General features: G+C 34.5%; 1 protein-coding gene across 1 annotated transcript in view; it reads left to right on the top strand.

Annotated features, from left to right (window-relative positions):
* The first annotated feature begins 10,592 nt into the window (after positions 1-10,592).
* The window catches only part of LOC123549843 (uncharacterized), a 92,890-nt gene continuing 77,628 nt past the window's right edge, over positions 10,593-25,854 (top strand). The window contains exons 1-2 of the mRNA XM_045338283.2: positions 10,593-10,979; positions 17,713-17,811. Coding sequence (XP_045194218.2) covers positions 10,931-10,979; positions 17,713-17,811 — 148 coding nt within the window. The 5' untranslated portion in view covers positions 10,593-10,930. The remainder of the gene's footprint in view (positions 10,980-17,712; positions 17,812-25,854) is intronic.

A 25,854-nucleotide genomic window follows, 5' to 3' on the forward strand; every position in this document is an offset into this window, starting at 1 on the left:
TCTGAAAATTCAGCACGCTATTTTTGTTTTGATTCTTATTATTTTAGAACTTGCTTCTACACTCTCACTTCCAGTTCAAAAGTTGAAAACGAATCAGATCGTAACAATTTACACATCTGACACTGGTTTCAGACAGGATGCCCTTGATACCACTGTAAAAACAAAGCTAGTATCTTCGAACTGAAACATTAGTCATTCAGAGTTTTACAAATTAAATTGTAAAAATAAAGATATAAAAACATCAGAAAAATTGCTTTCGATTTTTTAATAGCAACATAAAATAAAGGCACATTCACTGAAATATTGCAGATATACCTTTCGATATTTTACATGATTACTGATAGATGATGGTTTAGCTAATCAAAATGATGAAATATGTTTTTCTTTTTTTCTTTCTTTGTGTTTAACGCCGTTTTTCAACAGGATTTCCCCGTGTTCATGGATTCTGTACCAGTGTACCAGTACAAACCTGTTCACCGCATGTAACTGCCAACTTCCCACATGAAATTTTGTCAAATCGTCACGGAGAACATACGCCCCGCCCGAGGATCGAACTCAGACCCGCGATCCGTAGACCGACGCTCTCCCTATTGAGCTAAGTAGGCGTTGGTTCGATAATAACTTAGAGATATACAATGCGTAAAAATAACTCCCTGCAGGATGAGAATAGAATAAAGAAGAGATTTGAAATTTAAAACGATGGATTTATAATAAACACATACTGCCGATTGAATATGTCAGGCTAAGACGTCTATAGCTTGTGAAGTGAGATTATTATGGGGTTTATCAATTTTTTTAAATAAAGGTAAGAAGTTATTTTTATGTATTGGTAGTTCATTCTAGCATTACGCACTGAATTTAATTGACAATATATATTAATTTTACACGTTTAAGGCCACATTAGCGTAGGTCACATTTGTTTCATATTATAACATCAGTAGATTCCTTCGTGATAAATTGGTACATTTGCTCTTAGACTACCCAGTTCTATCACCAACCAATCACTCGGAGATCTAAAGGTGTTGTAACAGGAAAACCAAACATGCTTTACCCTTATGTTCACAGTCATGAAGATCATACTAATAACATTAAATATACTTCCAAATTCACTGACAATTATTAAGTTTTCTGAAGTGCTGCCATCTTCAGAACCAATATAAACAAATAGTTACAAAATTGTAATTATTGAACACATTTGAAGAGCGGTTACCAGTTCACATAATAGCCTAATGTTAATGTGCAAAGAACTATTTTAGCTAACTCAAAAATATGAAGAGTACCATTTTCATGCTAATGGAATAAAAAAATATAAAATCTGCGGTTATCTAATATCTACATCTAAACTCTGACATCGCTTAATTTTTGTACATAAATGGTATTTCTAAATGCCCACACATGCCTGAAATTACTACATCACATGCGTGAACCACTGGAATAGAGTTCTAATTGACAGCATAGAGTATTTAAGACAATTCTTGAGAGAATTTGCACATTCCATACTATCACAAAAACACACCTAATCAAACCGAGTTTGCTATTTTTACGTCCTTGAGTTCTATGTCTCCGAAGGAATCTTTAGATCTGTCAAAAATTAGTACAGTCAAACTATGTTTGATAGAGCTCGACGGGACAAGCAAAATGTGTTCGAGATATCAGTAGTACAAGCCAACGTGAAGTATACATTATTTAGACCTGACGATGAGTTCGAGCCAAGAGTAGTAAGCGAATATACCAGTCTTTATAAAATACGAGCCATAGATTTAACTACCTGTACTGTTCATATAGACAATCCTACAGGCAATCAGCAAGCCATTTTTTGAAATTGTTAGCCTGAAAACGGAAACAAGATGCCTTTATAAATGCAAATAAGTATCAGAGCGTACGAAAAGTTTTGAATTTTGCCTGTCCCAAATGCAATAAATCTACACAAAGTAATTCATTTTACTTGTCAAATTCATAATTATCACCGAAAAATTACAAGTTTATATTAAAAAGTAGCAACAATGGCGTCATTTTGACGTTTATAACAAAAATGCACTTATTGACCTTCGACCTTGTGCTGTGACCTAACTATGACCCCCAGAAGGCGACAGCCCCACAGAAACTTTTTTCAAATTTTATAAAGTTAACAATGAACATGGCTGTCGGGCATTAACAAAAAATGCCATCAAAGGCAATTTCTAGGCCTCTTTTCTGGATATATAGGTAAACTGTAGCCCTTTTTTGTTTATTTTATTACTTTGTATGGCAAATAATTTAAATACAGGATATAATAAACAGTCATAGTTGGGTTTGTAGCTGGTATTTGCACTTTTATGACACCGTACATAATAGATATATTTCTTTCAAAAAAACATTTGATAGCAGCTATTAAATAAAAATCCAGGAGTGTGACAAGACTGGCCGTACCGACGACAATAACTATCTGAACAAATCAACACCCTTTACAATATTTACAAATTTATTTACATAAAATGAGTATTAACAATAAATAAATGGTATGTAGAAAAGAAACTGATTATAAGAAAGAAAGAAAAAAATCAAAGTTCAGTATCTCCAGATACAAAGTTCTGACAGTTCCATTTTAATGTGACGTGGCACAGATCGTTCATTTAATTGCGAACTTTAAGTAGCACAGAAAATATATAACATATCTTCAAATCAAGTCCCTTTAAACCGTGATTACGTTGATTCCGTTTTGGCTCCCTATGGTGGTAGGTGATTGCATCCCTGAGCTGACTTCAGAGGATAACAAAAATCAGCATCTTTGCGGTTTACGACACAACCATGGGACGAAAGCTCTGCGCTAGGAATATCACATCCATAACTGTTTATGAAGTTGCAAATTATTGAAGATAATCCATTTTCTCGGGTATTCTTTTTTTCTCGCCGAATAAATGTATCAAAATATTTCTCAAAGGCCTCGCAGTTTCTATCCAGCTCCCATAATGTTTCCTTGACCTGGAAGAGATCAAATTTTATCAATGTGCCATCTCTGTAAATATACCATGCTATTCAATTAAAATGACAGAAACAGTCTAAAATCTAAAAGCAAACATTTTCTGTTGTTACTAAAACTGAAATCACAGTGACTCCAGAAGTCAACTATTGCCAATATCTCTGTTTATAAATTAAATTTCAGAGCAAAAATTAATGTTATTAACCAGAAGCATTTTCAAAAAAAAATAGGAACCACCACGGAAGGTGCTTAGTTATATGGAAAGTAGAATGTTTCGATCATAATATTTGACCTTCATGTGTGACGTTGGACCCAGTGACCTGGTTTGTGCAAGAATGTCTGGATGAAAATATCAATCAAGGTAGTTCTTCACGTTGGATAAGCCCGAAGTAATAGCAAAATACCACTTATCTGGAAAAACAATCTTCGAAGCAGTTTAGAAAAAATTCAATGGCCACAAAGTAAAGCTATTTGACATTTGAATACCAAGATTGACCTTGACATTGGAGATAGAAACCTCGATTTTCCTTTCTGCGTATCATTTTGTTGAGGTTAACACTTCATGCTAGGCTTATAAAAATTGTGAAGCCGGTTTAGAAGTAATATGGAGTTGACAGTTAGTTAAGCTGTTTGAGTTCCAGAGTGTGACGATATCTTGATAAGGTAAATAAACAATATTGCAAGCAGTTGGAAAAATAGTAGATATGATGATTTTTTATGTTATTTAACGCCATTCCTGAACTGTATATTAGTTTATAACGGAGGGCATTAACACAACAGGTGTTCAGACACTATGTCTTTCATCAAATCGTCACGCAGAATATACGCCCCGCCCGTGGATCGAACTATGGACCCAGATATCTGTAGATATGTGCTCTAGCTAGTACGCTGAGAGGGCTGGTTAAGCAGACATGATGAATTGATGGAGGGACATACATGACACTAATATAGCTTTCATATACTATGTATCTGGGGGTATAGTGACCTTGCACATTTATTTACATATCTAATGCTTATGTTTGCTCAAGGTTTCCACAGAATTGCATCATGTTAGCACGAAGTGAATTAAATAAGGCAGCTGACAAACATACTGAAAAAAAAGCCAACATATCTTTCATTTTTCTCTGGGCATGTAAAAGGAAAGAAAGCTTTAAATTTTATGCCTTATACCATGTGCCAAGAAAACAAGAGGAAAACGGACCACACAGTAATGACTGATATAAAAATATTTCAACTTTCATCGAAAATCATATTCAGTTCAAATATTTGTCATTCCATCTTACTTTCAAAGTAATAAAGGAATACTTACATAAGCATACAATTGAACGTCTCTTAAGAAGGCCTATACATTTGCATACTCAATAATTATTTGTAGCGTGTTAATCTGTGTTTTTTGATAATTTTTATGCAAACGCTAATTATACACACTTTTATGAATAGTTGTAAACTATTCATTGTTTTTCTTTACCATATAATTACCGAAAATGAGTAACTTCCCTTTGCTGCAGTTTTATTATTTATACCATACTACAGACAGCTCGATCTGTTTAAATTCTTTGCATCAAGTTAAAAATCCTAAAAGATCGATAAGAATACCAGTCTGAATCCAAATGACAAACCAAATCGTAAAAAATATATTATCCGAACGTTTTCTGACGAATACTGTAGAAAATACAAATTAATATTCGGACTAAAGTAATTCATGTGTGTTGTCATTTAGGCTTTTCCCCCACATAAATTGAAATCAACATCTTTCCTGACACATTCCAAAGATGAATATATAGACTACTTTTCTACTATTTAGTAATATTTCCCTGGAACTTATTGTATAGGAAATCGAAGTTACCCCAAACCTTATCAAATAAAGTGTCATTTAACGTCTGTAAAATATCTAGCAAAACTGGGGTGATTTAAATATACTAACGAATAACGTAAGTACTGTAAAAATACATTAAATTGACACAGGTTGCACATGGTGACTTTATCAAAGTTTACCCAACCCATAACCAAGGATGGAATTTAAACAGGAAAAGTCACACTCAAAGAATGCAGCCGCCCATTCAACATTTCAAAATTTGCCTTGATGTACGTTAAATGTAAAACATGTGTTACAGAAATAAGAAAACCTGCAGTTCTCAACTTAAAGAAAAGAATGCCACTAAAACAAAAACTTTAGATCATCAGAAGTTTATATTGGCGGCTATACTTAATCAAACGATATTCCGTCAGTGAGATTGTCATGCATAAAGGTTGAAGACTTTGGTAATTCTAATGCCTTTTGATTTTGTGTGCCTGATCTGTTCATAAAGTTTTATCATGTTGTAAATAATAAGACTGAGGAAGATATAGAAGAAACTTTCAGGTTTGTGTATATACTTTGTACTGTACTATTTCTCTAGCAAAATGGGTCTCCTTCAATACAGGGGTAATCCGACTATGATCTAATGTCCTAGTCATATGAGCTGCTGTATTTTGTACATGTTGTTTACGGTGCTATAAATACCATGAAATACTGCATTGCAATAGTCTAATATGAGGTAGAAAGGCACTTCGTAAAGGTGTTGATTGCATCTCAGGTTAAGTATCGTCTGGTCAGACCTATTATGTGCCATTATGGATATTCAGCTCTATATACAAAGTTGAAGTTAAAAAAGTCTAACACTGCCTGAGACATACATAGTTGCAGAGTCCCTGGCCTCGATGTGTTAACACTGTACCTGCTTTGATATCAATATTATAATTTCTGTTTTATCAGCATTGCATGTTTACATTATAGGGCAATACATAACTATAGCTTTTGTAGGCTACATGGACAAACACAACTTAGAGGCTTTGGTGAAGTAACAACATATCATACCATAGCATCTCCTTTTCGCACCAACACTAAATATATGTACATTTTGGGATCGAGTTTGTGACAGGTAGGTACAAAGTATTTTGTCAACATAGGGGTCGATAACTCCGCATCAATCAGTCCTTCAAGGGGTTTGTTCTTTTCCAGATGGTGCTCTTACTGGATATCAACGTCTGTCTCCAAATCCTATAAAATGAGATGGAGTAAGTTCTAGCCAAGCACATACTTGAATATCTTTGGTACGTTACCTAAATCGATGGGAAGTATTTATAGATTTTGCTGTTAATGGGTAGAGTTCATCCAAAAATTTATTAAAAGGTTATTGCTGCAAATTCTGTTGCAAGTATCAAATCACCAAACAGTTTGTTTAAACCTGACATTTTATAACGTTTTGATTCTAACCGATCTGACCTTAATGATACGTCTTGTGTAAGTGTGTAGCATTCCGTACGTTTTCAGATGTTTGGTAACTCAAGGAAATAGGTTTGGTTTAGGTTTAATGCCGTTTTTCACCAGTATTTCAGGTATGTAGCAACAGACAGTTAAGCTGACCGGTGTTCCTGGATTCTGTACCAATACAAACCTCTTCTCTGCAAGTAACTACCAACTAACCCAGACAAATCTGAAGTCGAGGATGAATGATTTCAGACACACTGTCCTTTAATTTTATCAAAATAGAGAAAAGTGGAAACTTCACAGGTCGCTCAACACGACAAAAAACGAAAATGTTGTAGGCTCGGTTTGATCAAGTAATCACAGGGATTGAACTCACAAATGGGCGATCCGTAGATCTGCGCTCTCCCCATTGAGCAAAGTGGGCGGGCTAGATAACTGCTGTCTCTCTATAGATTTTTGATGTCTTGGAAAAGCCCCATTCAGATTTATAATCCATTCTATTGTGTTAAAACGTATCTCTTAATATTTGATTATTTATTGAGCCTTTCAGTTTATGCCGTTTACGTTTGAGCTTGCTTTTTAGTAGTTTGGCCTCCTATAAGTAGTCTGTAAATCGGCGCAACTTGGTTAAAATACGACTATTTTGAGTGAGCAAATCAATGTTGTCTATCAGTGAACATTAGCTGTTATAATACACACTCATTAGGCTTTGCCTGGCAAATTCATATAATAAGAGGGTAGTTTTCAAAATAGTTATAAGACATGTTGATAGTTTGATAACAAAGACTAAGATAATTAACTGCATATAATCTAAAACAAGAGCTGTCACTAATAGTGACAAATGCCCCCTCAGCGCCTTGACCTTTGACCTGGTGATCCTAAAGTCAGTAGGGGTCGTGTACTTAATAAGTACTATCAGCATGTAAAGCTTGAAGGTCCTGGGTGCAGTGGTTTGCGAGTAAAGTGCCTTCATGCAAAAAGTTAACGTTGTGACGAACGAACGAACTTACAAACGAACGGACAGTTGAAAACTAATATGCCTCCCTTCGGGGGCATAAAAACACATGCAATTATAATAGTTTGTAATCAAACCCCTAATAGTGCTTGCCTAATAAAAACAGACAGTGGATTTAACTATACACTTGCGATATAGACGGGTATGGGATGATGTTTAATGTCCTTGAAAAGGCATATATTACCTCATATGCAAAGGCAGTAATTCTATGTACAGCTCTTTGCCAATATTGTAGTGATTGTTGTAAAATTTACTATATGTCAAAAAATACAGTATTCAGTCCTAAATATCATACGGTGTAAATGCTGAGAATTCTTTACAGTTTATTTAGAAATATTTGGCGTGATAACAGATTATTGGAAGAAATTTTGAATTATGGCGGCCATTTCTAAAATGGCCATCTAATCGGCTATCTTGGATATAACATCAAATTATTTTTGTTTTCTTATATAGATAATAGTAACATTTGTACCAAGTTTGATGATTTTTCCCAGAAATGGCACGATTTTATGACATTAAGTCACCATACGGCTGCACTAATGCGAAATAAATTCTAACAGATCGATACAATACATACAGAATCCAGTTTTTTTTTTTATTTTCAAACCATTTGTTGGCATACCAACCACATTTGTGTTCAATGCAACATAATATTAATGCTCCAAAGGGCTACAATGTTGAACCTGCTATTTTGTGACACATCCACTCGATTTCTCAAACAGTTCAGCCAGTTTAACAAATAGATTCATATTTACATTTCTGGTAAGACCTGAGATGACCTTTGACTCCATAGTGTCCCAGAAGCAGGAGTATTTCCCTCAATGTTAAAATATCATTTAGTTTTAAACACCACAGAAACATGTGAAATTTAACTTCAGTATCTGCATTAGGTTTGGAGAAAATAACTTGCCTGCAAAACTTAAAACAGGATCGTCTAAGTCTAAAAGGGTCATTCAGTCATGTAGAAGTTATGGCCCCTGACTTTGTAAAAATAGGTCATTTTAGTGTTGTGTCGCGCCTAGCTCCAAAAGTATATGATATAGAGTCACAAAACTTTACAGGCATGTTGGTCTCCATGTGTAGTTGTGCACCTGGGGTTTTGCGTCCGGATTCATCCAGTCATGTAGAAGTTATGGCCCCTGTTTTGGAAAAAATTGGTCATTTTAATGTTGTGTCACGCAAGGCTCCAAAAGTATTTGACCTAGAGTCACCAAAGTTTACAGGAATGTTGGTCAGCATGTGCAGCTGTGCACCTGGGGTTTCGCATCCGGATTCATTCAGTATTGTAGGAGTTGTGGCCCCTGACCTGGGAAAAATTGTCATTTTAATATCATGTAGTGGGGGCATCTGTGTCCCATGGATACATTTCTAGTTTCCGTTTTGATTATATTATATTTAAATATTTTATCCGAATTAAAAAGTGCAGAACATGCAAATACACGAAAAAATTGCTTTATAAAAAGTACTCTTCAACTGTCCGATAATAACATGTGTTCACAAACATGTAATGGTTCTTACAGATGGCCACAGGTAAAATATTTCGTCATATTTTGGTAGCGAAATAAAACAATTTAAAAAAAGGAACGGTAAATATTAGACATATTCTGATTGTGTTTTGAAGACTCTTTTTCATACGAGCATTTCCATTTGTATACCTTCCACTGTGAAAAGGATATTTAACACGAAGGACTGTGCGGGATTCCATATATTACCCATATACGGAAAGAAATACGGGAAAACTAAAAGTGAAGGCGTGTACGGTGCCATATTTGAAAGTCCGTATACTAATAAAATACGGATTCCCGTGTACTATAAAATACGGACTTCTTGATAAACGTTTCCGCGTACATTATTGAAATACAATCTTTTTAAAAGGGTTATTCTGATCATGTACAAAATCGTATTTTCCCGTATATGTCTGGTGTACGGGAAAACATTGACTCTTATATTTCGGAAACACGGGATGAATATTTTCCGTGTATGTTTCGTATACTCCGTATATTTTCCGTATATACTGGAAATACGGGATATGTATAATTTGAATATTACGAAAATACGGGATAAATATGTCCCCTACATGTTTCGTATACAACCCCGTTTCCCGCATATTCTGAAAATACGGGATTAAGATAATTTGTATATTTTGAAAATACGGACTTTTATTTGCCGTATAATTTTTGTATATAAGTAGGTATATTTCCCGTATTTGCCGAAAATACGGGATTTAAATAATATGTTATACAATTTAGAAAGTTCGGACGTTTATTCCCGTATATGCTTCGTATACATCTGTGTATATTCCATGTGTATGTTGGAAATACGGGATTTAAATAATTTGTATATTTCGAAAGTACGGGACATATTTCCCTTATATGCTTCGTATACAATCCTGTTTATATTCCATGTATGCCAGAGATACGGGGTTGGAATTTACACGTCTTCATGGAAAATACAGGACGTATATTTCTGGTATATGACACCATATATTTATATATACACATATAGAATATTAGCTCAGGTTGAAATAAGCGTTTTATTTCTGTGAAAGATTGTTTACTTACTTTGATCATATTTGCATTTGAAAAATAGATTGATTGAAAGAGAAAAGAACATTTTAGGAAATAATAGTAGTTGCTGATCATGAAAGATCCCTTATTTATTAGTGGAAAGTGTTACTGTCTGTTGCTAAATATAAAAAGTTAAACAGTTGTTAATTTGTTGTCTACTCTTTTTTATGAAATCTTAAGTTTCTTATTTTTTTGTATAGTCACCAACTTGAAATCAATGAAACCTGCTGGGTGTCGGGTGTTATGGGTTCCAATATTCAACATTCAGTGTAAATATTCTTAGATAAAAAAAGATGGATTAATCCATCTGTATTTCTTACAGTTCAAAAATATATTCGCTAATCATATCAAATTTAAATAAAAGCACCGCAATGCAGAGCAATATACAACCACAGTTTTGACATTTGGCTCCTAAGAGTGACCTTGACCTTGCAACGAGCCATCCAAAACATGCACTCAGCACGTCGTCTTGATGTGGAGAACAATTCTGACAATTTCTTTAAAATTCCTTTAAGCACTTTAGGCACATATGATATTTGACCTCTAAGTCTGACTTCGACCTCGAAATCAATAAGGGGCTCAAGAGTTACAGAGCGGACACGAAATTGCTAACGTATGAACAGACCTGCACAGCGTCATTACATAATACGTATTCTATCTGAACTATAATCATTGAAAAGCAATGATACATGTATTTTATATGTATATATATATTTTAACTCTTGGTGTTACATGTCTCTCTAGTGGGCATGCGCTCTCCCTGAAAAATATAGATCCAATACCATAAAAATGACTTTACTTTTGCTATCACTGAATGTATTTTGAAATGTGTCAGTGGCATATTGATCGCATAAAAATGCTATCAAGTTGAACTAACATTAGCACCACGTTTAAGGAGCAAGCGTCTTGAATTTTTCTTGTTGATTTTAAATATTCGTGAAATTCTACTCAACAACTAATGTAGCCTTCGCCGTTTATTTTCCACTATCACTGTTATGAGCAGTAGCTTTCCAACATATCTGTGGACCGACGACATTTTACAGCTTTAATACATATATTTGAAATGGAATACGCATACAATATGTACATTTTAGTACTTATTGCTTAAAAAATATATCAAAACCACAAGGACTAAAAACATGTATTCTGATTCAAATAACAAAGTGCTGAATTTTATCTTGGAAAAAGGTTAGTAAATGTTTTGTTTCGATTTTGTTGTTTTGTTCCTAATGGATCGATTTGTATCATTATTTTATTTTTAGCCATAAAGCGAGTTTGAGTAAGGTATCATGAAACAGCATTTTAACTAAACTATATTTTTATTTACAGAAAGTTTTGCGATACGATCAAGTTTAATTATTATTTTCTGAAATGTTTACAGACAATTGATCAGTGAAAGATTAAATAATGAAAAAAAAAACCTGTTTTAAGAGTCATATATGCTTGATTTAATGTTTTGCTAATACTGCTCTTTTATAGATTTGATGTAGTATATTAAATGAATAAAGGTATTGCATACATATTCTGAACAATTTTTAGACGTTGTCTAAGAATGTAGAAGTAAAACTAAATTAAACTAAGACAGTCATTTTCAACACGAAATCCATTTTTTACTCCTTAAACTTATTTTAACTACTACAAACATTTGGAAAACTTCAACATTATGTATTTGCAGATATACGACCATACCTCAATTGAAAAACAAGCATAAAAATGAACTTTCTAGACTTCGTAAATTAACAGAAAAGCTAAACTGATACAAAACGTCTACTAATCATTATACTGAAATAGATTTAAATAACTAAATTTCATTATTTATACTAGATAGCCTTCACAAGCTTGACCTATTAACTTTACAAACAAAAGCTTATATATAATTAACAATTATACTAATATATATAATAATAATACCATATATAATATTAAAACACATTGATTTTCAAAAGCTTTTAAATTTCCGAAACTGTCTATGGATATAGAAATGAGAAAATACGATTAAAAGTAAAATGAGTTAAAAGTAAATGATTGTTAACATGAAAATTTTTGTTCATTCACAAACACGGTCTTATTTATAATTTGTTTATGATGATAAAACATCAAAAACTTTGATTTGAACAAAGACTGAAGAAAATAGAAAAGAAGTTAGACTTCATAAAATAGAAAAAGTGGAAACTCCACAGGCCGCTCAACACAACAAAAACGAAAATGTTACAGGCTGGCTCGGTTTGATTGCGCCTGTTCATGGACGGTAGTTAAAATGCATGCTAACGCCCACGCCCTCTAGCCCCGGGTTGAGCAGAACTCAACATTTACACATGCTAAAAAGTACATAAAACAATTCAGAGACATCCAGATGTGTTCATACGGCGGTGCACATGGAACCTTCAATGCTACACTAGCGTGTAATTCCATGAAAAGCGGTGTATGGTCCCCAGTTAAAATAATGGGTTTGCCCTAAACGAGAAAACAATGAGCAGAACTAAACAAACTGGAATTTAGAAAGGGGAACTGAGGTTATGGAGCCTGCATATCACAGGCACTGCCAACAGACACAATTAAAAAGCAGGCACCATATCCAAGGGGCGATTAAACAATACCCAAAGCTATGAAAGCGGGAGTATTGGAACCACCCAGGCCGAAATGTTCATGCTGAGAAACTAAACAGTACCAGTAACACGACATAAAAGTCGTGCTGAACGATCTGAGAAGATCGAAATATAACAGCCCTGATTGAATGTACGGGGAGATTTTCATAAAGTTAAAAACATTTGAAAGATCACTCCTGTTTTCTTAAAAGATGAAAAAAAAAAAAAAAAAAAAAAAAAAAAAAAAACAACAATTTTCAGACTTTGTAAACTCATGAACTTGCTCTGGTCGACAAACATTTTCTGTGTTAGCAAAACATTTAAAATCGTTTATAGTTTTGTCTTCGATAATTTTAGAACAAGACACCTCATATTTTTAACTTGACAAGGATTATTAAAAGTAGAGAAGTCATTTGAATTTTCAAATTTAGAAAACATAAATCAATCTTATTTTTCCACATGCAAAGTCCATTTCCTAAATGAAAGGACTAGCTTGTTGGTAAAAATCATGTATTACCAAAAACATTTAAAAACCTTCAATGGTTTGACTTCGTAAATTTATAAACAAAACTTATATACTTTGAAACCCCATATATTTTAAATTTGTAATTTTACAATCTTCTCTAAGAATACAGACAGAAGAAAAAAAGCTGAACTTGTACGGGCGGCTGTTTTATTTTATGTGGCTTTTCCTGACCGACCTTTGCACTTTTCATCAATTTAAAACCAGTCCTCTTCACATTAAAGACTTTGTAACGTTACGAACTAGATACCTAACACAGATTAAAACTGTCTTGAAAGAAATTGACTTTCCAATAAAAATAGTATTTGTTTCTTTTTATAGCTAGGCCATCGTCAATTTATAATCTTTTAAGTACAAAATAGAATTGTATGACCCACAAGACAAACTATTTGCTATTTAGAGTACACAACTTTAGGCAAGGACAACTTTTTTACTACTCACCTCAACTTGTTGTTTTTTGCCGACATTGTTGCTAACGCAAGTGCTTGTGATGACACAGATGCGTTCTCAAGCATCTGGCTCGAAAAAAAAGCACTTTTAAGTCGGTGGCCGAATATTTATGACCTGGCCGAATTTACGACTCGAACCAGAAAAAGTAATATTTCTCTCCTATATGACAACCAGAAATGGACGAAACATAACCTTTAATATATGATAGTTTTAGAATTGCCATATTATTCGAACGTAGAACCATTTGATGAATTCAGCATATATTGTTAGTTAATGTGTGTATTTGGAAGCCTTCTTAACAAAATCAGACAACGATTGTAATTCATCTTTTCAGTGTAACAGTTTAAAACGGGCCGAGGAGGAGGAACAAGTGTTTCCTCGGTGATAGTGATCAAGCATTTATCTACATGATGTCATCGGAAAATAGCTACAGTGATTATGTAGTAAACTGATTTGCAACAAAATACAGCCTTTGTTAACAGAAGTGTTATATAAAGATTACAGTTTTCTTTATTTGCAAGTTTCTTTAAGTATGTTGTCTTTCATACCCATAACAAGTACTTATAGCATAAACCTATGACCAATCTCAAATATTGAATAAAAAAATATTCCAAGAATGCGGATAAGTATTATACGGGCTCTTTTTTATGAGAGGTTCGGTTGATATTTGATATTGATTATAAAAATTGTTTCTTGGGGGCATTCGTGACCTAGCGGTTAAGGTAGCTAAATTTAACGGGCAGGCTATCAGAAGGTGGGTGGTTTGAACATAAATGTACAAATACTAATAAAGCCTGTTAGAAGACCCTTCGGAAGAATAGAATGCAAGTAAGAAAAACAATTTCAGGCAAAGTTTGATTAAGTCTGTCCATGAGAGGTAATGTAAAGTTTAACACCCCTAGCAACGGCTTAAGCGGAATTCTATTACAAATCTCTTGAATAGACACCATGAATTCAAAGGAGCGTATATGTGTGTTCGCTAATTACATCTTTAAATATTCACGTCTTGTTTAGACAGTTTGATAAAAATGAGTAGTTCGTGTACAATAAAAAACAGTATTGTCAATGATAAACTGAAACCCATTCTAATTAATGAAATCAGTAAATCTAACACCTGTTTGTGTACGGCATAGATTCTTATTAGGGTGTTATGTTTACTAACTTTGATAAAAAAAACCAAAACAATATGATTACCAATATATGAAATACCAATAAGAAAAGTAATTTTCGTCGTTGTATTTCACAGCACACTTTAACGTGTATTCGATCATTCTGTTAAGTAGTAAAAAGAGAAAACTATTTCTGTAAAGAGTCATGACATGTGCTGTTTATTTTCGATCAAGAATTTGTTAATAATTTTAAGGCAAGAAGGGTGTCTTTTATTACAATTACGACATCATAATGCGGAAAATCTGTTCTTGTATTTCAGTTGTGTTCAAAACCATATCAAGACAAATATGTGTTTGTATTCTATATTAATGATGCTTTTACGTCGTGACATATTATTTTAAAGTTATAGTCTGTTTTGTTCTGTTAAAATGACAGCAAATACAACAGACACAGCTTTCATGTCAAACGCTGCGATAATTTACATTGCATTGCGTTATTACATATTTTGTAAGTGACGACATTTAAGATTGATACAGTAAATTTTGATAAGTCAATTACTTATTCATAAATGTTGCCTCATTCAATCAATATATTTTTCAATTATCTTCAGATTACATTATGTAACCAAAGATAATCAACAATAAACAGTTATTTGCTTTTACAGGCAGAAATCTAACATTGTTCCATGTTATCTGTGCAAAATTTAATACTTATATCTACCCTATTGCACTATACCATTATATGAGTATGAATTGAGTAATATTAATAATTTCTAAAGTGTGATGCGATTCGGAAAGGCTGCGGTTTCAGAACGTTTCATTTTTTTGTTGGATATTTATCCTCGTTTTTCTCCCACTCGAGTATAAGCGAATGAAACCTTCAAGTTCTATTACTTAAACACTTTTAACATTTTAACATAAGGCATACCTAAAGTAGGGACAATTTTTAGTTTAAAAAGTAAACGTCAGATTTGACTACATCGCCAGCGGACCGGGTTCGATTCCCGGTCCCAGCTGATATCCCGACTAGTGTTCAGTGCTTGGTGATATGCTTAAACTGGTACTGTTCCCAGAAGTATCGGCCTAGACTGGATGATTTGGAGGTAAGTATGACACCTGCCGTTGGCTCGCCTGGAAATAAGCTGTTTCATCCATGGGGACTTTCGTAAACTACCCACGTTAAACAAGAAACTTCACCTTTTTTACCTTTAATCATTAAGCACTTTACTTATCTTTTAAGAAGTTATTTAGATCAGAAGACATGGGTGTTGTTTGTTTGTTTGTCTCTTTTGTTTAAATTTAAACACTTCAAACACAATTTTGCATATCTTGTCAGCAATTATTGTTTTTACTGTTTCCGTCCACAATGAAAGATATTTGTAAATATGACGATAGAAAATAATTTGTTAGGAAATGTTAAAGTTTGCACAGATTCAACATAGAAAAGTTATTTGGTGCATTTGCCAAAAATATCATTTCTTGAAGGCATATAAATGTATTTCATTCATTTACAGTTACTGTAGCTTTATGCCTATCTGTATCAAATCTAAATACCATTTGTGTTCATGCTAAGTGGTAAAAGTATGTAACAAATGTTTACCAAAACTGTTTTGTACCAAAAACTGTTTTTAGTAACGTACAGGGTAGGTACGACGAAGGTCAATAAGTTCGTAGAACTAAGTATGTATGATACAAATCAAAATTCATTTTTTTCATTTTTGAGCAGTATACTCAATTGTTAGTTGAATGATAACAGTCTTTCAGTCAACACTGACAATTTTCACTCTTGAATCAGAATTTTGAGTTTAGAGCTCTAATTAAGTTCCTCACTGAAGAGTGATCAAATGTCAGAGAAATCCATCGCCGCATGGCTGATGTGTATGGTGATAGTAGCCCGCAGTATTCCACAGTGGCAAAGTGGTCAGTCGAATTAAACGTGGACAAAGCTCTTTGGAGGATGACCCTAGGTCAGGTCGGCCTGCTGATGCCATCAGGAAGGAGATGGTTGATCTTAATAGGGGTCTTGTAATAAATGATCGTCGAATCAAAGTCAATGCACTTGTTAGAGAGTGTGGCATATCCCATGGAAGAGTTTGCACTATTATTCATGAATATTTGGGGATGTCAAAGACTTCTGCAAGATGGGTTCCCCAAAACCTGAACATACAGGACCGTCAGCAAAGGTTGGAATCATGTTGAGAGCTTCTTGAAGTTTACAATGCCAATCCAGAAAACTGTCACACTCGCCTCGTAAGAGGAGATGAATCATGGATTCACAATTGGGATCCAGACACTAGAAAAAGAATCAATGCAATAGAAGCGCCCTTTCTCACCCCAATCTAAAAAATGTCGTACACAACCATCAGATGGCAAAGTAATGGCCACAGTATTTTGAACTCAAAAGGGGTGATATTGATAGATAAAAATCCGCCGATAGTGCAATAACTGGGGCCTACTATGGAGATCTTATCAAACAGTTAAGGGCTGCTATTAAAGAAAAAAGAAGGGAGATGCTAGCCGCTGGTGCACTGCCTCTGCATGACAATGCCCCTGTGCACAAGTAAAGACTTGTATAAGCGGCTATTCGTAAGTGCAAGTTCGAACAATTGAATCACCCTCCTTACAATCCAGACTTGGCCCCAAGTGATTATTATCTGTTTCGAAATTCAAAGTCGCACCTGCGTGCAACGACATTTCAAGATGATGATGAACTTAAGGCTGTCACACAGGCTTTGTTTGAGGACCAAACAGAGGACTTTTTTTAAAGGCATAGACTGCCTAAAGGAAAAGTGGGACAAGTGCATTGAGGTAAAGGGGGATTATATTGAAAAATGATATGGAAACCGTCAGCCTACCTCTATTATAAACCTCGAGTTCTACGAACTTTTGACCTCCCCTCGTACCTGAATTCTGCTACAGGTATAAACAATATATCAACAAGATTTGAATACCTTGTTTTTGTTGTAGATGCCACTAGTTCATTGACTCTATGAGCGTTGGATTTCTATTCTTAAGATTCTTGAGTGTGACACATTTTCTTTAACTTAAAATCATACACAGTTATTTTATTATCTTGAAATCGCTTCTCTTTCGAGACATTATTGAACCATTGTTATACTTACTTTGATTTTGTTTTTTCAGGTCAGTAGATTGTGTTTAGTGCATAAATAGAATTGATTTGATAATATCTATCTGTCACAACGTAATCCCATTAAAAGCTGCAAAACGTATTATCCTTGCGCTTTTGTTTTCAGGTGATGTTACAGGTATATTGCATTGGCGATTTCACATAATGAACAACAAGAAATCAAACTCCATCGTTTGTATGCTTCTTCTCCTTGGTGTCTGTTTATGTAAGTATATTAATTTAAATCAGTGCATGTAAACAAAATTACGCGAGTAAACAAAACTATAAATATTTGAGTTTATGCACTGTCTGCACATGGAAGCAATGTAATAAAAAATAGATATAGTTTCTGAGAAATACGACATAGGTAAAATATCATCAATTTGCTTGTATGAAGTATTCAAAGTCAAATCATGAATAAGTCTATGAATATTAGTTTGTGTTTTGTCTTTGTATGAGAATTGCAGATCTGCTCGCTCCGCAAATCGGTAGTGTAAAAGGCATACATGCGTGTTAGTTTATTGTTCCTGCCATATCTTGTGGAAAGAACTCATCATCTGAGAAGTGATCCCCTCTGTTATTCTATCACTTACAGCGCGACATAAAGAATATCATAACAGACTTAAAAATGTTACGCGACTCTTATTCTTACAACAAATTTAGCCATTTAGCATATCTTGATGTAGTCAGTAAACTACCAACTGTATTGCAATTTGAGCATAGTACACGGTTTGACTAAGGAAAAAAACCATCAATTTTGTAAAGCAAACGAAGCACAATCGTAACCATTTTAATTATATACTCAGGTATATGTGGTGTCGTGATGATAATGCTTTTTATCCCGTTCGCGCTGTGGATATTTTATACATTGAATAAATAAGATTGTCTTAGTCTTTTTGATAAAAAGCTGATATATGAAAACCTTATCTCAAAGGTGGTTCTTTCAGGAAGCCAAAGACAATTTTTGCTAAAAAGCTAGTGTAGTAAGCGCAACAAGTCCAATATGCGTGTGGTAGGTGTAATATGGCGCAGCAAGTCTAATAAGCTTGTAAGTATAAGAAGTGCAGTAAGTCCAAGACGGTCTGAGAAGCACACAATGTCTTAGAAACGTGGTTAATGTAATAAGTGCAGCAAGTTTAAGAAGCTTGGTAAGCGTAGGAAGTACAGCAAATCTAAGAAGCGCAGTAAGTGTAAAATGCGCAGAATGTTCAACACACGTCCAATACACAAAAGCATCATTCTAACCCCCACCATGTTCAAAAGTCACAAGACAATGCAAATAAAAGTTAATCCTGAAAATTGAATCATAACACACGCACTTGCAGAATGCATGTTTTGTGTAGCACAAAATTTCTTTTGAATATATATTATATATATATATTCCTTAAGATCCAAAACGCACGTACTCAATACCTTTGCAAAAGACAGAGCAACAAGGGAAAACATCCTTAAGGGCCGACGCGAAACAGCTACATAATCCTACACCTGTTCCGTCAAACACAGTCAAAGAGGAAAGCATAGCATCCAGCTGTGAAAGGGATGAACATACCATATATACGGTATGTCTCTATACAGAAGAGTCATAACATTTTTAAATGAAACGTTGTATAACTTTACTACATACAATTTAAAATTGCCATTACCCAAACCCTTACGAAGTTTGTAAACCACATGCCCGTTAAATCGGGTTTTCTTATTGCTACTCTCGCATAAGTTTCTTCTAATTACTGTTAGTTTTCAAAGTCAAATCTGAATTGCGATAGTAGAATTTAGCAAGTTATAAGCGTAATTTAAACAAAAGTAATATTTTTCTTTGAAATCTTTAATATGACTACACGCTCTTGGGTGCATGATTAAATTGAGAAACATATATCCCATTGGATGTAGCCTGGGGACTACATTCTGATCCAGATAGAGAAATTTACAATACTAAATTCAAAACCATCCTTTATAAATTTAGGTATGTATATTATTGTCATAAATAGAGAAAAGTATATCTGGAAAGGACGCAGCAGTATCCGAATTATTACTTTTATTTTAGTAGAGCTCCCTGTGTATTTACCAATTGAGCAAAAACACGGACTATCCATATTAAAAATATTGTCCTGATAGCGTGTAATATCAAATGCAGTGATAATGTATTCGTGTGTATTTAGAGAAAGGCCCAACATAAAATCTCTTTCATAACAATATAAAACAGATCTGCGACAATGGGGATGGGGGAAACAATTTGATCCTATGAAATACCAGTTACTTATCTTAAAACTGCATTCCCAAACCTGACGTAAATCTTGTCAATAAAAAGGAAAGGGGTTTACACATTTTTTTATCGTAGGTCCACATAGCATAATTTTGCACCTAGTTATAATTAACGCAAACCTGGCGAAACGAAATAAAGTCGCGCACTACCTCTGAAGTGTCAGTGACAAAATGAAACGAAATTATATAACAAGGGCCACAAAGTGGAAGTCATTGTAATTGCAGAAGAATATATATAAGCATTTTTTTTTCAGTCATATAAACGACGGTGTCTACTTGTAGCAGTAAACACTTTGCCAAACTTCACTGGAATACTAGGCCGTAGACACGAGACATGATACGCCACTCAGTCACATTATACTGACAACGGGCTGACCAGTCCTAGTACTATCCTCTAAATTCTGAGCGCAAAGCAAGGAAGCTACTAGTACCATTTTTACGTCTTTGGTATGCCGCGGTCAGGGATCGAACCCACGACCTCCCGCACTCAAACATATACAAGAAGGTACATCTAACCAAACTACGTTTGCCTTCGGGTATTCATTCTCTAAGTGTTAAAGAAATTACTGTAGTATGACAGTACTTTGATACGGTCCTGTTTAAATATATTTTATATCTGAAACTGAAACTGATTAATTCGATTAAATGCCCTCCAGTTAAGGACAAGAATTTCACACATCTTTTGAATACATTGCATCTTACGCACCTCACCGTAAGCTACACCATACAGTATGACATTGCAGAAATTCAGGTGTAAAATAACTAAAATTTCAGTGGCAGCTTTGGTTAAATCTTTTCGGATGTTTTTAAATTGGTAGGAAATTCAACATCGCTGTACGACATTTGCGATTTACACGATCTTTAAAGTTCAAGATTTTATCCAGAAATACAGCAAGATATCTAATTGTGCTATCATTCGAGGTGTCCGACCGCTTGTGATTCTACGGAAGCAGATGTGAGACGAAAGCTTTTATTTGCCATATGGTCGTCAACAAAAACATAGGCTATTGTGGATTAGGGAATCATATCTAAAACAGTTCCAGCATAGGTGAGATACAGCCACTGACGGAGGCACTTGCCTTGAGCACACTGCATCCTAGCTGTCGGTCTGTTTAATATGATTTGTTGATATTAACCTTGCAAGTCAATGCCTTAAGCAGCCGCCTATCCATTGGAGATCTGTTTTACAGACAACATATTGTATTTTTAGGACATGTAGCAGAGTTTGTGGTTGGCAGTGTCAAATGCCACACTTAAGTCAATTGCAAGAAAGCCGTGACTTCCTGGTTGTGCATACCACTTAGAAGATCATTATCGATTCTTCCTGTGGTATAATAATACTGAACTAGTTGTTCAGTCTCGATTGAATGGTATAATATTTCAGCCGATAAATAAAAGTGAAACTAACTAAAACATGAATTAACTGCTCTCTATATATGAACTCTTTCGTAGCTTCAGAGGACAAATCTAGCGGATACATGGTTATCTGACGAAAATCTTATTTGAAAATGCTGTAGAAATCATTTAGCTCTGATGTTCAAAACCACTGTTCTGCAGCTAATCAGATTTGAAGAACCGCATTATTTGTCGGTATTGTTGCATATCTTGCGCTATACCGAAACAGCTAGAAAGAAGTGCTAAGGCCAAAGGGGGTGCATGACCTAAATAAAAAAACAACAAAAACAAAAAAAAAGGATGGATAATTGCACAAAAGATAAAAGATAAGGTTAGATAAGGTAAGATTTCAAAACTCAATGACTCGCATGAAAGTATAAAACAATCTGTCTTAGCTTTAAGCTCAAATTGTCGCAGGAATAAATGTATATTATGTGCTTTTACCGATGATACTCCAGATATATTTCATCAAAGGATATTCAAAATGATTTTGTGGAAGTTATCGTATCTAATGCGTTAAGACAAAATGTCTCGGTCAGATAATAAACAAACAGTCACGCTTAAACTCAATGGCTCGCATGAATAAAATGTATATCTTGCACTCAAACAAGACCCGCAAGAAATATATAAGCAAGCGGCTAGCTCTTAAGATCAAATATCAGCCATTTTGTTAAAATTTAATTGCTTCAACAATCAGAAGGCATAAAAAGATTTTTTGGAAAGTATATTTTACGAATAGCCGGATATATTTTAAATATAGCTCCAACCGAAAATAATACAAAGGTATATTATCTGAGTGAAAAAATCTGATCTTGGCTGACTGAACTCGGTTAGAGCTGTATTTAAAATTTATCCGGCAATTAGTGAATAAATATTTCCAAAAAAAAAAAAGCTTTTCACGTCTAATAAAATTTTGAAAAAATGGTCATAATAATTTCTTGTCGCCGTTTTTTAGATTGCGTCGGAGATTCCTAACAAGCAGATTTTTTATGTTTATAGTGGAGGCTTAATGGTATAAAAAGACATTTAGTTAAACATTTAGCCGTTCATCCGCTATCCTACCGCGCTTTTGGTTTTAACGTTGAACATATGGGTTTTAATTCTGGAAAAGGGCGCACATGCCCCTTTTATCTTAACAATTTAGTTATCGGTATTCAGATTCAAACATTCCGAGTATGAATTCATTTGCTTAAGTCCTAGAAAATTTTGATTTCAAGCAACAAGTCCGCACTCGAAACTAACAATTTAGCCAAAGTCAAATACCTTTGGCTTCAATACGGCCTATATTTTCTTGTTTTACGCTTGTTGTCAATGAAAGTGATATTCTGGAAACACCTTAAATTCAGCTGATTATGGATCATCTGACATAATTACCTCCCCTCCTAGGGCGGCTATCATGGAAACAGCACAGTTTTAAACCTGACTATCAAGGAAACTGCACACTATTAAGGAACGACCTCAATACTAGAATGGATAATGGAACCCGAATCTCTTGTTCAACCTGTTCACTCTTACAACACTGAGTCATTTTACCGTTTTTTTTTATTTACATTTATACAATATACATAATAATTTAAATACATTGCAGCTAATTACATGACTAAATACATATATGAAAAGTTTCCTTAGTGTTATACAATTTTAACTTCAAGTTAAATGAGCCTTAAATGATCATGGAAAAAGTAAGAATAAGAAAAGATCAGAAAAAGTAGTTAATCAGAGAAAATAGTAACGGCTTTGATAATAAACAACTTTTGTACAAATTAAATATCCAACACTAATATAAACATTCCAATTATTGTTGAAGCTACCAAGAGAAGCGTTTTAGAATGCCCTATACCTTTTGATTTTTAATCTGTTGGACAGTTGTATTGTTATTGTCGTTTTACAACTATATATGTAATAGTTAGAAAACAAGAGAATGAATGATCTTATTCTTTTTTCTTGAATAGAAAAAATGATAGAAATGTATGTTGTGTAACATCTACACAAATTTCAGTTAGCCATTGAAACAATTCGTTCCAAAATATTTGTGTTTTTGGCAGCACCAAAGCGTATGTTCTTTTCTCTCTATTTCCATATTGCAAAAGGCACATAGGCTGGACTTATTTAACCTGCAGTTAAAAAGATACTCGTTTGTTGCAATATTTCTGTGAAAAAAAATGTAATACAAATTTGCAGAGTGTTTTCCTTACAGATAACAAACACATATTACATGCCGGTAAATTATTTTTCTGGGAAATGTTTCTCAGTGTTGGTATATTGTCTGGTCCTTCGGGATCATTGATTTCAACTCAAAGATTGGAAAATTGAGTACTACTTAAGCCGGTGCTAGGGGGCGTGGGTAGTGTTGCATTTTACATTACTGGTCAGGAACAGACCCCATCAAACCGATTCTGCAATTTTCACTGTTTGAATTGCTCTCGGTGCTTCCGAGGGATCTTCATTTCAACTTTTCATTTGGTTTTACATTTTGAATTATTCACCTTTTCTGTTTCTTATTTGTAATAGTTTTTATACGCCCGTTTGAAAAACGGGACGTATTATGGGAACGCCCCTGGCGGGCGGGCGGATGGGCGGGCGGGCGCGCGGTCGGGCGGGCGGTCGGGCGGCGTCCACAGACTTTGTCCGGAGCAATTCTTCCACATGCATGGAGGGATTTTGATGAAACTTTGCACAGTTGTTCACCATCATAGGACAGAGTGTCATGCGCAAGAACCAGGTCCCTAGGTCTAAGGTCAAGGTCACGCTTAGAGGTCAAAGGATACAAGAATGAAAACTTTGTCTGGAGCATTTCTTCTTCATGCATAGAGGGATTTTGATATAACTTGGCACAAATGTTCACCACCACGAGACAAAATGTCATGCGCAAAAACGAGGTCCCTAGGTCTAAGGTCAAGGACACACTTAGAGGCTAAAGGTCAGATACAAGAATGACTGTCCGAAGCATTTCTTCTTCATGCATGGAGGGATTTTGATCTAGCTTGGCACAATTATACACCACCATTAGAGGAAGTGTCATGCACAGTTCCTTTCTTTAGAATTACTTCCATTTGTTGTTACTATAAATAGCTTATATTGTAACTTCTTCATTACATGTCGTAGGAAAAAATTGAGACCACTTTTCTGTAGTACAACATGCATGCTACATCCAATTTTGAGGTGTATTTTGACCAATCTTCACCTAGTAAAGATTTTTGTGTGACTTACAATTTGTTTTTTGATTTTTTTTTGATTAACTTCCCTTAGATTTTAAGGTATCTCTACCTGGTAAAGATTTTTTTGTGGACTTAGGAAAACAAAATACTTACAATGATTACTAAACAACCACAAAATTAAAATTCATTTGCAATACAGCAGCTAGAGTAAAGAAATTTGCTGTGACGGGCGTATATTGTGACATTCTGGCACTCTTGTTTCTTTTTTTTTGTTTAAGACTCGATAAATAAGTTTGTTTCTATTTTGTCGGATATTATGTGGGTATTTCATTCATTAACTCTTTTTTCCATTTTTTTGGGGATTGATGAGATAAGTCTATGACAGTTCAAGAACTCGTTATTAGGAACGTGTACTCTATTTATAACTGGGTGAAAGTTTTGAAATTAGTTGTGCCCATAGTTTAAATGTCTTTAATACGATTTATGTTTTTACTTTTCACTTTTCCATAGCATAAACGTAAGTGGAGTGTCATTAGTCTTTACATACGAACTTTGCTAAACAATTTGTTCTAATATGTTTGGTGGACTTTCAATAAAATTTATTTTACTCCATGCAATTAATATGTCATTTATGAATTTGTGTTTAAGCTTTAATTCTAATATGTCTCTTGTATTTATATTGCATTTGAATGGAAACATTTCTCCTGAATGCTGTGAGAGCGTCTTCACAGAAGCGTTATTTGTGCCGTGTGGCGGCCGTAAAATGTCTCTCCGTACATTCAATCAGGGCTGTTATATTTTGATCTTCTCAGATCGTTCAGCACGACTTTTATGTCGTGTTATTAGTACTGTTTAATTTCTCAACATGACCATTTTGACCTGGGTGGTTCCAATACTCCCGCTTTTATAGCCTCGGGCATCGTATAATCACCCCTTGGATATGGCGCCTGCTTTTTAATTTTGTCTTTTGACAGTTCCTGTGATATGCAGGCTCAGTAACCTCAGATCCCCTTTCTAAATTCCAGTCTGTTTAGTTCTGCCCATTGTTTTTTTTTTTTTTTTGTTTTGGGCAAATCCATTACTTTATCTGGGAACCAGATGCCGCTTTTCATGGAATTACATGCCACAACACGTGTATCATTGAAGGTTCCATGTTCACCGCCGTTTGAATACATCTACGGATGTTTCTAAATAGCTTTTTGTACTTTTAGCATGTGTAAATGTTGAGTTCTGCTCAACCTGGGGCTAGAGGGCGTGGACAGTAGCATGCATTTCCAAAACCGTACAAGAAGAGGCTCAATTAAACCGAGCCTGCAACATTTTCGCTTTTGTCTTGTTGGGCGACCTGTGAAGTTTCCACTTTTTTATTTTATAGTCTTTCCACGGTTCATTATTTGAATCGCTTGTAATTCTTTTAATCTAGCTTGCTTTTAATGAGTTTGAAAATATTGGTACGT

The sequence above is a fragment of the Mercenaria mercenaria genome, chromosome 6 (assembly GCF_021730395.1).
Source record: "Mercenaria mercenaria strain notata chromosome 6, MADL_Memer_1, whole genome shotgun sequence".
Taxonomy (NCBI): Eukaryota; Metazoa; Mollusca; class Bivalvia; order Venerida; family Veneridae; genus Mercenaria; species Mercenaria mercenaria.